Below are 16,712 nucleotides of genomic sequence, written 5' to 3'. Positions count from 1 at the left end.
ATAATAAATTAAGATTTTCATTTATTTAAAACACTTAAGAGAATCTTCTGACGAATAATATTTCCTAAATCAATATTTGTGTATTAGATTTCTTTTAAAAACACTCTTGAAATAATATAATAATAATGTATGTAAAAGATTCTATTAAGCATTTGTCATTGAAATATACTGATTACTTAATAATTCTTTTATAATAATAGAAATTGAGATTCTAAATAGAATAATGTATAATAAGAAACATCTCAATATATATTTAGTAGAATTACTACATATTATAATATGTTGTGATTCTAATATATGTACATTTGAAGATTCTTGTAAGAGTTCGGTAGAACAGATACTCATTTGCAAGGTTATAAGCCGTATTTGTCAAAAAAAAGATTCTTGTAAAAATTTTATATTTTATTATTTATATTTTTCTTTTAATTATAGAAATACATTTAATATTAATAATAGATTCTAGTATATATTATAAAATATAATCAGGTTATCAGTTTGCTAAGGATATATCTTGATATGAATTCTATCAATATGAAATTGAGATTCTTTAAAATGTTCGCTCAAATATCGTAAAATGATATATCAGTTTGCTAAGGATATATCTTGATATGAATTCTATCAATATGAAATTGAGATTCTTTAAAATGTTCTCTCAAATATCGTAAAATGATATATGGTAGAATTTTTAAATATTTTTTATAAAATTGACATAAAATATCTGTTATAAGTAATATAAAAAGTATTAATACAATGAACTATATTTAAGTGATTTTTTTAAAGAATCTCATAATTCTATTATAGGCATAGGATACTAACTTAATTATATTTAATGAGCATTTTATAGAATTCCTAATAAAGAAAAACATATAAGTGAATATATTAAACAATCTTTATTTTGATTCTAATATATCTTAATATTTAGTTGCATAACTCCATATTATAATATGCTGAGATTCTAATATATGTACATTTAAAGATTCTTGTAAAATTTATATATTTTATTATTTATATTTTACTTTTAATTATAAAAATAACATTTAGTAATAGATTCTAGTATATATTATAAAATATAATCGGGTTATCAGTTTGCTAAGGATATATTTTGATGTGGATTTTATCGATACGACATTGAGATTCTTTAAAATGTTCGCTCAAATATCGTAGAATGATATATAGCAAATTTTTTAAATCTTTTTTATAAAATTGACATAAAATATCTATTATAAGTAATATAAAAAAATATTAATACAATGAACTATATTTAAGTAATTGTTTTTAAGAATCTCACAATTCTATTATTGAAGTGGAATACTAACTTAATTTATATTCAAAGAGCACTTTATAAAACTCCTAATAAGAAAAACATATGATTGAATATATTAAACAATCTTCATTTTGATTGAGTGCTACAATAGATTTTGCAAGTTAGTCTTGTAACTAAATATCTATACAACATTTTAAAAAATCTTTATTTGAAAATTAAATATTTATACAATTTTTAAAAGAATCTTTAATAAAGAATAAAGTATAGATTTAGCAAACATGCCATTGTTGTATTTTTTTAAAGTTAAATCATGTTATAATCTTATCTTAAATTAAATTTTTTTATTTAAAAATGTATTGTAATAGTTTTTAAAGAATCTCAATTTCAATTATTATAATAAAATTCTCAGATAATTTGATATTTCAACAATATTATGTAGAATCGTAGAATAGAAATTTATTTAAATGAATACTTAAAAAAATTCAATTTTCATTTCAAATTTTATAGTAAATTTCTCATGCTAATTATGTGAATAAAAATTTTCATAATATTTTAAAGAATATCTGAAAATTAAATATTTTCATCATGGTGAATCTTTTGAAAATTTGAAATTTGAAATTCAAAGTTTAATATACATTAAATGCTCTAGTTGATTGATTCAAATATGGAGAATATAAAAAAGGAAAACAATTGATTGCATATCTCATTATTTATGTTAACCAAATCATGTGTATATATGATCATAAATGAATATTTCCCCAAAAGATTTTTTATCATCTGTGTCCGATTATGCCCTTTGTTGAATTGCTAATAAATATTTACTAAATCTCCTAATTATAGTAGCCATTGGATTAGAATGGCTGATCTACGGTAGAAAGGCTAGTTCTCTCGGTTCTCTCGATAAAAAAGTTCTCTTAGGATCTTACTCCTATATTATATATATATATATATATATATATATATATATATATTCCCACTACAATATAAATTATTAAAATACAAACCAATACAATTAAGTAGAATGATAAGAAATTTGAACCGAGGATTGACCTCGAGATGGTCTAGATGGGCCTGGTTGGGACCTAGTGGAACAAAATCTTCGCTTTTAAAGCTGTCTAAAACCGGTTCGGAGTCTTGACGATGCTCTAGTGGGTCCGGGATGGTTGAGGGAGCCCGAGGCAGGCCCTGGGTAGGTGATGTCATATATGGAGTGGGTGATGGAATATAAAGGATGTTGATTTCGTTTAGGGGTGGTTTATCTTAATTTGTATTTTAATTTATATTTTAGTGGTTTGTGTTTGTACAATTACATATATATATTTAATGATAAGTATCATAATGTAATTCTAAACCGCATATAATACAATTAAATGGAGTTGTTTCAATTAAATCGTTATAATATAATATTTAGAATATAACGGTTAGAAATTTGAAAATAAAAATAAAATATTTAAACAACAATTATCATGGTTGTGAGAGCGATTAAGTGAAAGATAAATTTAGCAAAATTGTATATAATTAAAAATATAGTAAACTCAGTATAATAATTAAGAGCGTCATAATCTAGGCAGCTCCAGTTCAAATCCAACCGACATAATTCTAGCTAAAATCTAACATGACATTTATCAAAATGAAAATCCTGTAAATATGACTACAATCCAACAAAAGTATACAACAAACTGAGATAAAGCCGTAATACTATCATCGAAATATTGTCGTTAGAAATTTGAATTATGAATTTTGAGAACTAGAAAATAATAACATATGAATTTTGTGAAATCATATCTATCTTCTTTCCCTATTTTTTCACATCTCCCTAATTAAATCTGAATTTCCTATATATCCTATATTTCTTCACAATCATTCCAAGTAACTTCATAATCTCTCTCCACATTATAAGATTAGTTTTATTCATATATTATTGTCCATATATTTTTATTTTTTATTATAGTATAATCAATTTTTTTATTCATGCTAATTTTCTAGTTTTTTAAGCAAATATGCATGATGTTAATATTTGGTGTGGATAATTTTGATTTATATGTTTATGTTGAAAAATATTAGTTTAATCATAATAATATAATTTGTTTTAACTCATTTCGACATGATAATTCTAGTTATATTTTGGAAATATTATATGTCTTATGTAAATTTTTAATAATACAAATATAGATGGTAATCGTTCATTGATGTATAAAAGAACCGATGGTAGAAAATATGTTAATGATGCTTTTGTTGTCGGATTAGAAAAATTCATGAATTTTGTCATATGTCGACCATCTTCAATGAATGGCACAAATATAAGATGTCCTTGTACTAAGTGCAAAAATAAAAGATATTGGGATGAAAAGACGGTGAAATTGCATTTCTTGAAGAAATGATTTGTTGAAGATTATTACGAGTGGAATTGACATTGGGAGCCATGCATTGCTTGGAAAAGTGTTGGACAATCTTCGACGAGTCATTCAAATAATATACACACACATATTATTTAAAATAATAATTAAATGATAACTATGCACTTATCCCAACATTACATCAAGTAATACTAATATTTGACGAAAAATTGTTAATTTTTCAAATATGTAATACATATTACAATTTAATTTATAGTATGAGGTAACTTTTTAAGTAATTTAACTTATCTTTTAAATATATTTAACAAATGTTAACACTAAAAATATATATATAATTTTATTTTTTATTATTTTATATGAAATTTTCTTAACAAATTTTAGCTTAAACCATATTTCAACTTCAGCTTTGAATAATTATAAAAGAATAAGCAGTAAAATAGATTTTCCCTACAAAAATTAGAAGAACACTCTCCATATAATAATAACAAAGTATAATTCCAATCATATATAAAAGTATCTCGATTTAACAATAATTTCTCAAGAATAATATTTAATTAAAATATCTTTGAATTTTATTAGACTTCTTTTGGGCAGAGACGGGGCCGTTTGGATGAGTTTAAAAGAAGTGACTTATTGTTTAAAGTAAAGAAGTGGATTATAAGTGAAAAGTTGGTTTGAACTTATAAGTTATTAAAAATGTTTGGATACTCGTGACTTATTTTGTTATAATAAGCTCCAAACCCAAAAAAAGCTAGGTTTCCTAGCTTTTTTTCCGGGGCTTTTAAGCCCGATTTTAAGTACTTCTCTTAAGTTGCCAAACACTACATAAATAAGTTGAAGCAACTTCTCTTCCAAATAAGCAATAAGTTGAGTTTGCCAAACATCCACTTATTTTACACTTAAAAATTATAATCAGCTTATTTTTATTTTTGTTTAAAGATGTTATAAACGGGCTTTCGACTTATAGATTAGACACTAAAATATTAAAAATTCTAGTTTCTTAGCTTTTTTTTAAATTTAATTTAGTTTTTTTGAATTTTTTTTTAATTTAATCTTAAAATTGTATAAAATAACTTTAAATGATGGCTTATAATATTTTCTTTTAGCAATAATTCTTATATCTAAAACTATATTATCAAAAATATTATTCAAATAAATATATTTTTTTTGAAAGAATAAATAAATTTTATTTTTTCCTAAGTAAGCCAACGGCCCAACGCCATTGTTTCATAACTTACGGACAAGAATCTATTAATTTGACCGAGGAGTAAGAATCTCCAACCATCCAAAACCTTTGACTAAAAAGTGAGTTGGCATATTTAAAATAAAAAAATTTAACCAACAACTCCAAAAACTCAACTCCAACCATGCTCACCTGTTGTCTATATATTTAGCCAATCTCTTATGGATGGCTAAATTTATCGAACTTCTACAGGTCTGTAAGAAAATCTGTAGGAAGATTGTACATCATTTATTACCATATTGAACTGATATATTCTATTTTAACAATTTAAAATATATAGGTTCAGCAAATTTTACATAATGTCTTCCGCATCTAATTTAGGCAACGATTATAGAAATTGGAGATGCTCTAACTTGCAACTTGCGAGTGAAATCAGTCACTTCACTTGTGTCTGAAAAGTCAAAACCCAGGTAAAACCCTAGTATCTCGCTCTCTTTATCTTCTCAAACACAATCTCTTATCCGACTATGACGTCACTTCTCCGACGCGCCCAACCATTTCTCCGGCGAAATGCAGCAAACCCTCGGTAACTATCACGCATTTCATCTTTTTAATCCCCTAATTACACCTATAATCACACTACTATTACCAAACCCTTCAAAAACCAATCTTTTATATTCAATTTCAATGCCATTAACAAAAAATAAAATCAATCATTTAAATTATATATTTTTAACTTTTTTTATATGGGTTTTTGTTTTGTTGTCTAGGAAATGTGTTTCGAATAGTTTGATGGAACAGAGAGTTATGACCAAGGCTTGCATTTCTACTGCTAGTCAGAGTTTTTCGACAAATGGTTTTTTGACTTTAAATTTGTGATTTTATTGTGCATTGTAGATTTTTAGTGTTTTGTTGTTTTATGTGTTTGATTGTTGTTTGTTTATGTTTTTGGGTCATTAGGGAAATTGTCGGATCGGGTTTTTGCTAATTATAATATTTACAAGGGGAAGGTTGCGCTTTCTGCTTCGCCAAGGCTCCCACAGTTCAGTAAATTGGACGTATGTCTCTGTGTTCTTTATAGTTAATGTGAATTACTTGCTTTTGAGGAGTTGATTACTGATTGATGGATTCGCTGTTTCTGATCAGAGTTGCGGTTTTTGTTGTTAAGGTGTATTTAATGAAATTCATTGTCTGTGAGATGTTGTGAGGGCCACATTTGAATATGTTGATTAGCCCTAATTTAGATTGAATAAAGAGGAAAATAGAAAGTTCATTGTGTGGCAACCTATATTCTTAAACATAATGGCATCAATTTGTGATTCGGAATCTCTTTGTGGGCCGTTTTGTGCCTGGATCAAAAATGTTTTACAGTAAATGACAATCTTGTTGTAGTACTGACAAAAGTATTGTCTTAGGCATTTCAAGGTGACAGGCTCATCAAAGCGCCTTACTTTGGCTAAAGGAATCATCTTAAGAGAGGTGCACGCCTTGTGTTATTAATTCAGAAGCAAGAGGTGCAAAATAGGCGTGCCTCAATGAACTTTGTATAAATTGCTTAAAAAAAATTAATCATATGAATTTTAGAAGTCTAATATGCAAAAATATGTAAGACAGTTAAATTAATCATTTATGCTCGTAGAAGACATCATTATTGTAAAACAGACTCATCATTTCTTATTTTTCTTGCCTGGGTTAGTTTTCTCAACTGTATATATTTCTGTTCCCTCACTTTCTTGTTGTCAGAAGTAAGATATCGATTCATGCATTCAGTTTCTGGGCATGTTTTACATATGCATATGGTTTAAGTGGTTGGTTCGTACTATTTGATATGATCATAGACTTTGTTTTTGACATCTTTTTTAATTTCTTTCGATAAATTTTAATTGTCTCACATAGTCTGGAAGTCTTAAAGTTGATCGCCAAGGTACTATCATGCTTTCGTTCTCCCCTGCTATTGGTGAACGCAAATACGACTGGGAAAAGAAGCAGGTATGTTGTTCTGTTGATTACGACTGTAAATTGTTAATTACTTTGATGGCGACTTGGTGTTGCCACTTTGTTTATAGCAATAGTTGATTATCACATGTATATTTTTTAAAAGAACTAAGTACATTGAATATTTATCCTTTCGGCTGCAGCTTTGTGCATTTCAACCTGTTTATGACTTTTGTACAGTAAGTAGTGAAAGGAATCTTAAGTTGTACACCACAAATTATTTTGAATCTTTAAGTTGCATCATTTTGTATTTGTGTTGACACTTGTCATATTGTCATCTATTGCTTTCTTAAGTTTTTTAATCTGCAATTTTCTTACACAGAGTTTAGAGCCTTTTACAAGATACATTATTATAGTAAGCATGTTCCTCTTTTGACCCTCAGACCGTTTTGTTTGCTAATAAGATATGGACGATATGATTTGTATTGCCGTGCATGTAAATTTTCATGTATCAATATTACGTGCAAGTGAGTTAGGATAAGCCTTAAAAAATGCAAAATCATCAAGGAGACATATAAAAAGGAAGAGGGGGTGCTTTATTCTTACTTGACCTTATTGCTATATGATTGTAAATGTTCTTAAAAAATATACGTAATAAGCTAAGTGTTTGTATTGTAACTTTTATAGTTCTTTGCTTTGTCGACTACGGAGGTTGGATCTTTGATAAGTTTGGGTCCTAATGACACATGTGAGTTTTATCATGACCCTTCAATGAAGTCGAGGTACGTTGTTAATATATAGGATGTCTATATTTCATACATAATTTGCTCCTAGTTTAGTATGTTATCAAATACAAATTCTTGACTTTAATTGGTATATGTTGGATGTAACATAAAATTATAAGAAACCTGTGCACTTATAAGCATACTATTCGGGTACAAGTTACGGCAACACCATAGCTAGACCTAGAACTTTGAAACATTTGGAGACTCGTAGGTATTTTCTAACAAACTAGCTTGATCTTTTTACTTATTCCATTTTGTCATCAAATTTGTGTTCTATTATTTGATAGATGGTTTCTACTTTCCTGGCATCGGACTGAACAAACAACTCCAAGTTTTTTTACATGAATCATGTATAAAGTATATCTATTGACCCTTACCCTTAATTAGCAATTTTATGTACGTTGGATCACTAGGTTTATAAAAACATGGTTGCAATTTAATTCAACCATCATGTCACTACATAACTTACATAACTCTCTTAGTTGTGTTAATAATACTATATAATCACTCTTCAATTTTACAAGCACATCATCATACCACTTACGCTTAGAGATAATATCAAATTATTATGACTATGCAGCCAAAGACAATAAAAGCAAATCTTACATGAACTGGCATTGTTTCTTAGCTCGGAAATATTTATAAATCATAGTGGAATACTATTCCTTGAAATTGCCCCCCAACCCTCCATATTTTTCACACTATAGGGCTGAATTAGACAGTCCAGATGTTCTATTAATTTAATTTATGATTTTGTCCAGCAAAAGATACAAAGGAGAACAATAAAACGATAAGTTTAATTGATTATCCAGAGAAAATTTGTTGGTGCTAAGGTGATATTATTGTAGAAGAACTACTATCCCTAGGATTTCTAATTGGTAAAAGACAGGAATTTGTTTGGATAACAACCCATAAAAAGAGATCAATCTCCATATATTAATTCATTAGACTCTTTCAAGTTCCAGTACTAAGAAATTTCATCTGGTCATGTAAGAGTAAACTTCTTATAGCCTAAGCAATAGGTAAAATAATAACAATAATAATAATAAAACAAATCAATATGTTTTTCAACTACCCTGACTTTATATATTCCTTAAACTTTATGTCTAATTATTATTAAACTTATATGAATTGCAGTAAATTTGTCTTGAATAATAATACAAACTAAGCACAAATCAATATTTTCAGTATAGGAGTAAAGATCTCAAAACTTTAAGCAATAAGTGAAATCATGACAATAGACTCTTTCTATCGTTTTAGGTGGTTGAATAAATATTCATGTGTTTGTCCTTAAATATCCATAGTTTCTTATCCCTCATTTTGCAAAGTTGGCTTCGTTTTACTCTAATTTATTTACTTTTTATCTATATATTTTTAAATTTCCATGCTTAGTTATGGATCTGATAAAATTGTATTATATTGCAGCAATGCTGGCCAAGTAAGGAAGACGCTACAAGTGAAGCCATATGCAGATGGTAGTGGTTATTTTATATCTCTAAGTAAGTGAGATATCAATTTAGCAATGCCTAATCAGTAATCACAAGTTTATATCTGAACTTCACCATCTGCTAATTGAACGTTAGTTGTTTTCCCCTTTTTTCTAATTGGAATCCAGACCTTTTTAATATTGCGACATGATGTGGGTGAATTGAATACATTTGTTGTAAATAATAAAACAAAAATCACTTTTATGTTATGGCACCGTTGATTTTTGAAGGTTGAATTAGTAGTGCCCATTAATTTCACTTGAGGGACTAGGTTTGGAGGAGGGGGGATTAGTTGGGGTGGATGTAGAGGGGTGTTGTCCACGTTGGATCGAGTAGAGTTGTTTATTTTTAGTGTGAATCATGAATTAAAAGTTTAAGCACAAGCTCAGGATTTGGACCTGCCACGACAATTGAATGGCAGGGAATAGATCCTGAATATAATTGGATGATGAACAATTTATCCCAACTGTATGTTAGTTGGTGTCTCCTTTATACTTGCCATTGTTTTTCCTCCGGTTGTATGGGTCTTAACTAAAGGGACTGATTCAGTGCCAAGTTTTTTGAATTTGCAAGAACTATAAGTGAACGAGTTTTATTATGTCATTCAAGGTCAATGAGTTTTTTTTTTTTTTTTTTTTTTTTTTTTTTTTTTTTTTTTTTTGGGGGGGGGGGGGGGGGGGGGTATTCCGTTTTGGCAATTGACCATCTCTCACCCTCCCCCCAAATAAAAACCAAAAAAAAGCCTGCTCCAGTATTGTTAGTCTCCTGATAAAAGTTAACTCTGCATTTTCTTGCTTACACTTCAAAACTTCACAATGCGGAAACTTGAGATGGTATAATACTGATCGTTATGGTGACTGGATGTAATGTACAAGAAGCATTGTGATTTGGGGCAAGTCTGAGTTGAACACATGCGTCTGATTGTTAAGTCACAGATTGATCTATTCACTGACTTACAATTCTGAGACGTGAATAAACTTAAGAGTTTGATGGGAAAAAAAGAAGAAGAAAGATGATATATAATCCTGTTTAAGAAATGAAAAAGACTTTGGTGAATTTTATGGTTGTCGTGTTTGGTATGCTAATGAATGTTGTTTAGCAACAGATATATGTTATTACTTATTATGTGCCCCCTTTATCGGGTTCCTATAGAGAATCCAGTTGATAGCTGATAGCAAGTTGATAGTTGAGTTACAGTTGCTGATAAAACTTGTACATAATTGCTTATACTTCCCCTCTGAATGGTCTAACAGGTGTTGTGAATAATATCCTGAATATCTCCGATAGGTTCACAGTTCCTGTTACAAGAGCCGAGTTTGCAGTGATGCGTACAGCTTTCAGTGTATGAACTTGCCCACTTTTGCTTTGCACTAATTTTTAAGATTGAATGGAATTCTGGTGGTTTTATTTATATCTATTAATTACTAAATTTTGATGCCGGTTTTGTTGGCAAGCTGAATAATTTGCTGAATCTATCGACTTTAATTAGTTGTGATATGCTTGTTCTTTTATGTCGTCTAACTTATAGAAGAGCGCGTGTGCTGAACCCCTTCAGAATGTGATATTTTTAGAATGACACACATGTATCACTCTATATATTCATCTATCTAGGATTTAGTTATCAGTTTTTTCCTTGTAGTAGAAAACAATATTGAAGACCATAAGCTAAATCCAAAACTTGAGCATGGTAGGATGTAGACTAGTATACTAAGCAATGACTGGTTTTAATCAGCAGCCCGCTGATATCTTTGAAGGGACCTCAGCCCCTGGTATACCATGTGCATTGGTAAGCGAGTAGTATGTCTGTTTATCTTTTTGTTGCGAAGCTTTAGCAGCCACCCTTAATTTGAATGCTTAACAACAAAGTGCTTATGCATCAACCAATTCAATGAGCACATACACCATATAGACGACAAATTAGTGTCCAACAAGTTTTGGATCCTGATTGGGTTAGGCCTAGTTACAATATTGGTATTGCATTCTTAGTGAGGACTAGTTGAAGCATAATATTGTAAAAATTGAGATGTAAACATAATATTGTTTTGGGGGGGGGTGGGGGGGGGGGGGGGGGGGGGGGGGGTTGGTTGGTCCCTAATTTGCTTTTTTTAAGATGCATTTTTGTGCCGGTAAATATATTTTCAATAAGATCAAAAATTCCGTGAATGCTCTACTGCAGGTATTCTTGTTTTTGCCTTTTTGGTGATGGAAGGTGTCCAGTGTCATTTATTAGTGTTTCCACGTTTAAGCCTGTGCTTCCTATGTCCGCATGTATCTTCCGTTTTCTTACAAATTCTTTTTGTGATGGCCACAGCCAATTTTTCAACTTGGCATCTGGGCACCATTTGATTATTATGAATTTTGGGTGCAGTTGCCCATATGGATCATTTGTAAAGTAAATAATGGATAAAATTGACTTGATATTTAGCCTGGACTGTTTTGTTTGATAAAAGATATAACTCCATGTTATGCACATCAGCACACACTTTCATGAACAGGTAATAAAGTATGATTCAGTTTCAGTTCTCTTTGGTTTTTTTTCTCGTGTAAATAATGAAGTTGATCTTTTTGGTTGATTTTGGAATTAGTTATAAAGTATTATCATGAGGATTCAGCTGTCTGATTGATGCGTGATTATTTTTGATATCTTGTGTCATTCTGTGTGAAAATAAGGTTGCTCACGCATCTCCTGCAATTTGATCAAGTAGCAATTTTCTTATGCAGTTTATTTTGCCCCACATTTTGGGGTGGGACCGATACATTAATCAGTCTGCTAAAAACACACAGGAGAGTGCTTCAATGGTGGATCCCCGAGTTAAGGATCTGGAATGGGATAGGTGAATAGCATTTTGCATAACACCAGGTATATACGTTTACTGGAGTTCTGTACTCAACTGCATCATAGGAATATGGGGATGTAGTACTTGAGAACCTTTCTCTTGTGATTTTGCACTTAGAAGTAATCACTCTGTTAAACGGCTGCCTCTCAAGTTTAAATGTATGTCTTCGTCGCCATTAATCCCCTGCCATGCAACTGATATTTTGTATAAAAGATCTTGTTTATAATGTTCTAATTCCAGATCACTTCCTCTTATCTTTTGCTCTCTTTTTGATGGTTTTATTTTCACACCCATGATAAGATATTCGAAGTATAGATTGATCTGAAACTTAATAATCAAACTCAATAATGAAAGAGGGAACATGTCCAACTTGGCAGGCCCTTGTCAACCAATAAAATAATTGAAATCCAATAATACTATCAACAGCAATACGATTTTGACATCTCTTACAAGAAAAAGAAAGACCAATTCAAACTTATCTAAACTAGTGTTAGAATTGTTACATAGATCTAAGAACTAGTTACACTATCACCTGTAATGTCCAAAATTTTAGCACTGATGATCAAATATATGGTACATTTTAGTTGCACTATATGCATCATCTATGTTATATCATCTGCTGGTCTTGGTCATTGCTCCTTGGCAGAGGTGAGACTCTGGCATAGTTTAACATTCCTTATATCAGTGATGACTCCTGGCTGTGTGATATCAACTTGATCATCCAAATTCACCTCACCACTCAGCATTTTGATGGCCATAGACATTACAGGCCGTAGTCGACGAAACTGCTGAACACACAGTAATCCCACTTTTATGAATCTCACTGCTTCTGCTTCGCTGAACTTCCCCTTCAACATTGGATCCACCAGCTCTATAAGCTTCTCCTCCTCGTACATTTTCCAGGCCTGAGCAGTAAAAAAAAATTAGCTCTAGAATAGTTTATTAGAAACGAGTATTGTTAAGTTACCAGCTCTTTCAAAATCTCACGGCGGTCCTAGAGGTCTAGAGGGTTTCAGTCATGGTAGATATTTAGGCGAGTAGAAATCTGCAGAAGTGTGAATCTAGTTCAGAAATGGGGCGTTCATTACCTTTTCAACGAGATAGTATTCACCAAGCTGTGGGTCAAAATCAACTGCTGTTCTTCCGCTGACAATCTCTAGAAGCAGAACTCCAAAACTGTAGACATCTGATTTTCTTGTCAAGTGACCGGAAATGGCATATTCTGGTGCAAGATATCCTCTGTTACATCAACAGAAACAATTCCAGTTACCACATTTATTCGATACTTCGTAGTTTGTAAGGCAAAGAAGAGGAATCACAGAGGCAAGTGAACTTACAATGTACCAGCAACTCGAGTACTAATGTAGGTAATGTTTTGGGGGAACAGCTTAGACAGTCCAAAATCAGAAATTTTGGGATTGAAATTCTGATCAAGAAGAATATTGCTAGCTTTGATGTCGCGATGAACGACGTGGGGTCTGATCTCTTCATGAATGTGTGCAAGGCCTCGAGCAATTCCCAGGCAGATTTCTGTTCTTGATTTCCAGCTGAAGCTCGCTCTTTTCTCTTCTCCTAACAAAGCCTGAGCTAGGCTGTTGTTTTCCATGTATTCATACACAAGTATCCGAGATCCCCCCTGGCCAATGCAGCCACCATGAAGCTGAACCAGATTTTCATGGCTGAAATTGGAAGTTGAGTTTATTTCAGACATGAATTCCCTGTCTCCTTGTCTTGATTCTTCTGAAAGTACTTTGATTGCTACCACTCTTTCCATCTTCCAGTGTTCCCTTCATTAGTTCAAATTCAACAACAATTAGTACGTCTTCTCGACGAACCTCATCTGACACTCAGACACGCATCCATCTAAAATTTAAACAAAAGGGTAACTAGACAGATTATAAGATGTAATGCCAACCTTGTAAACACTGCCAAATCCACCTTCTCCAATCTTATTGGAGAATCGAAAACCAGAGGTGGCCTGCTTAAGTTCTTCATACGAAAATGCTCCAATAACATTCGGAGCAACCTTTGCACCTGCAAATCGCACACAATTTGACTTATTACACAAACAAACACGTAAACACGAAACCGTAAACAAACATGCATGCATACATGCATCTTCACAAACATTTCAGGTCTTGTAAATTACCTTGCCTAGTGCTGTTACTAGTAGTATCCGGAGAAAAATAGAAGCAACTTGACCATACAAAACTGAACTTCATCTCTACAGAACTTGTCTTTTCTTCTATGTTTAAGCTTTATATAAAGATATCTGATGTTGCAATAACACACGAATTAGTTGAATTAAATATTATATTAATAAAATTTTTGGGGATCTCTGGCATGTAAAATCTCGAACCAAGAATGTAGCAGGATTTTGTTTTGTTACTGCTACCAAATATATATGTTGTTTCATACACAGAATCTGTGATGTTTCCAGGAAGGAGAAAGTTGATCCATCCGTTAAAATCACACTAATGGATGGCCTAGATGAAAGCTAGCTAGTAGCTATTTGCATCATGACAATAATGTGGCAATAAATAAATACATTTAGGTGTGTAACCTTTGTAGTCCAAGAGGCGGCTTTGGATTATATATGTTTGTTACTAAATCTTTTAATTTTATATTGGAAAAAATGGTATGTGCATGGCTGCTAGAATTGAATGGATTTATATAGGTGATATATTTATTTCATGCACTGTTTATGTTATACTTTGACCTCTTTATTGATATGGACGGTGCAACATGTTGCCCTATTATACACACTAGCTTTTGACCCGTGTTTATGGTTCGTAATTTATTATTTATAATTGAAATTTTAACATCATTTTATTAGTATTTTAGTATTGATGGATTGGATTTTAATCGAATTATATTATTCAGACTATATTTTCTCCCGATTACTTGAAAATGGACAAACCCTCAAGATTTTAGTACATTTAATTTGAATTTAGTACACGTAGATTTAAAAATAAATAAAATCAGAAAAATCAAATCTTTTCCAAACATAGCCGATCGTGTAATACATTCAGTAATCGAATTTCAACGTAATTTTGTAATCTTGATTTTTTTGACAACAATAATTTTTAAGATTAGATTTAGAAAGAGTTATGTAATGTTTCGTGTTTATATTGAAATAGAACACATTAAAGTAAAAAAAATGTTATATAAAGGTTCTTGTTAAAAGAAGATATTCAAAATTGTATATTTATAATTTAATTTATAACATTTTTTTAATGAAAAATTATATGATAACGGATTGTTATGAGTGTTTTTAGTATTTGAAACTGTTTAACAATATAATACTAATAGACTCCACATTTGTAGACTTGTAGTACCAAAAGGAGAGTACCAAACCAAAAATTATAACTAAAACATTGTACTACAAATTATACCCACGTTGACTTATTATATTATAGTATAGATTACACATCACAAGTGGGCTATATTCACCTATTTATAAATATTTTTGAAATTATTCTAGATAAAAAATATTTCTAATATTCGTATGATTTATTTAAGCTATTTGATATGAAATGTAATGTTATTTTTTTCAAGAGATTATAAAAGTCTAATGTAAAATAATATAAATAAGAGTTAAGTTCTTTTTGTCTAGTTTTAGAAATAAATGTCAAATTTAAACAAGAAAAGACTCTTACGGTTACGTTTTAAAGTGAAAACATTCCGAATATTGCAAATGACCATTTCTCACCGAAAAACAATGGTTAGTGAAAATGCCGCTCTCTTTTTCGAACTTTTCTATGGATTTTCTTTATAAAACAAGAATTTTAGAGAAATAAATTAGAAAAACCGAATAACACATGTTGCACATGCAATTTTTCATGAAAGCGTTTTGTTCACGAGAAACACATTTTCAACACGCGTTATTCATTTTCTCCTAGAAAAAATAGTAAAAATATATAAAGTAATTGTATCTTAAAAAAATTCATATAAAAAATGCGTTTTTAGATGATCGAAGAAATAAATTTCATAGCTTACGATGTTCTGGCATTTTACTTCCAAATGTGATAATAAAGGCCATGAAAGAATTTAAAGAGGGTTGGTATTCAATATCAAATATCAGCGACCCAAATATCATTTATTAACGCTACATCGTTAGTCATCGTATATCGTTTTTATACAAAATGCTACATCGTCCGGCGTTCTGTTACAGTTAAAATAACAGAACGTTAGTTTATGTAGCTTGCTGTTAGAATAAGCTTAAAAGAACGCTACAAGCGTTTTGATAGGGTTAAAATACTGTCATTTTTTAGGATATAGTGTTTTTTCTCCAAATTAAAAACGCTAGATTATCATGCGTCACTGACTGATATTGTGATCATTTTTTTCCACTCTGTTATTCTGGACATTACTTCCGAAATTTACGAGATCTGGGATCATTTTTTGAATTTCTAACTAGAGTTAAATACCGACATATCTAGTAACTTTGGGTGAACGGTGATTAAAACAAACTACTAAAAACGACTTTAATCAGATGAGAACATGAACATACGTGTTCATATTATTCTCAGTCGGAGTAACAAATTTTCTAAAATTTCATAGTTGGTGAAGCTTAATTAAGTAAGAACCGAATATATTACGTATGAGTAATTCAATGTACGAAGTCATCTTCTCCAATAATAGAAGTAAGACATGGGAGTAACAGCTAACAAGTAGCCCAGATGATCCGCACGTTGTGCTCAAGAATTCAAGATATAATTTTGACTTGAACGAGCAATCAAACAAAATAATACGCATTCACTATCATATCACATTTGTAACCGTCAGACTTGTTGCTTACCTCGTTTCTTTTCTCCACACAAGCTTATCGGAATTCAACTATTATTTATTTTCAATATTTTAA

General features: G+C 30.6%; 1 protein-coding gene and 1 pseudogene across 2 annotated transcripts; one reads left to right on the top strand and one right to left on the bottom strand.

Moving 5' to 3' along the window:
• Positions 1-5,221: 5,221 nt before the first annotated feature.
• LOC108216481 (single-stranded DNA-binding protein WHY2, mitochondrial) lies at positions 5,222-12,102 on the top strand. 2 transcript variants are annotated; one of them, XM_064092563.1, is made up of 8 exons: positions 5,222-5,390; positions 5,575-5,639; positions 5,765-5,862; positions 6,701-6,793; positions 7,427-7,521; positions 8,950-9,023; positions 10,265-10,353; positions 11,733-12,102. In XM_064092563.1, exons 1-8 carry the CDS (start codon positions 5,332-5,334, stop codon positions 11,847-11,849), a joined length of 690 nt encoding a protein of 229 aa, XP_063948633.1. In that variant the 5' UTR covers positions 5,222-5,331; the 3' UTR covers positions 11,850-12,102. The 2 variants fall into 2 exon arrangements, with proteins under 2 accessions (XP_063948633.1, XP_017244737.1); XM_017389248.2 differs by having other exon boundaries at positions 5,225-5,390; positions 5,575-5,660.
• A 146-nt stretch (positions 12,103-12,248) lies between these two features.
• Positions 12,249-14,197, bottom strand: LOC108217846 (putative serine/threonine-protein kinase; annotated as a pseudogene).
• Between the last annotated feature and the right edge of the window lie 2,515 nt (positions 14,198-16,712).

Source organism: Daucus carota, chromosome 4 (assembly GCF_001625215.2).
Source record: "Daucus carota subsp. sativus chromosome 4, DH1 v3.0, whole genome shotgun sequence".
NCBI classification, from domain to species: Eukaryota; Viridiplantae; Streptophyta; class Magnoliopsida; order Apiales; family Apiaceae; genus Daucus; species Daucus carota.
The sequence above is the reverse complement of the archived record's forward strand: the minus strand, read 5'-3'. Positions and strand labels throughout refer to the sequence as shown.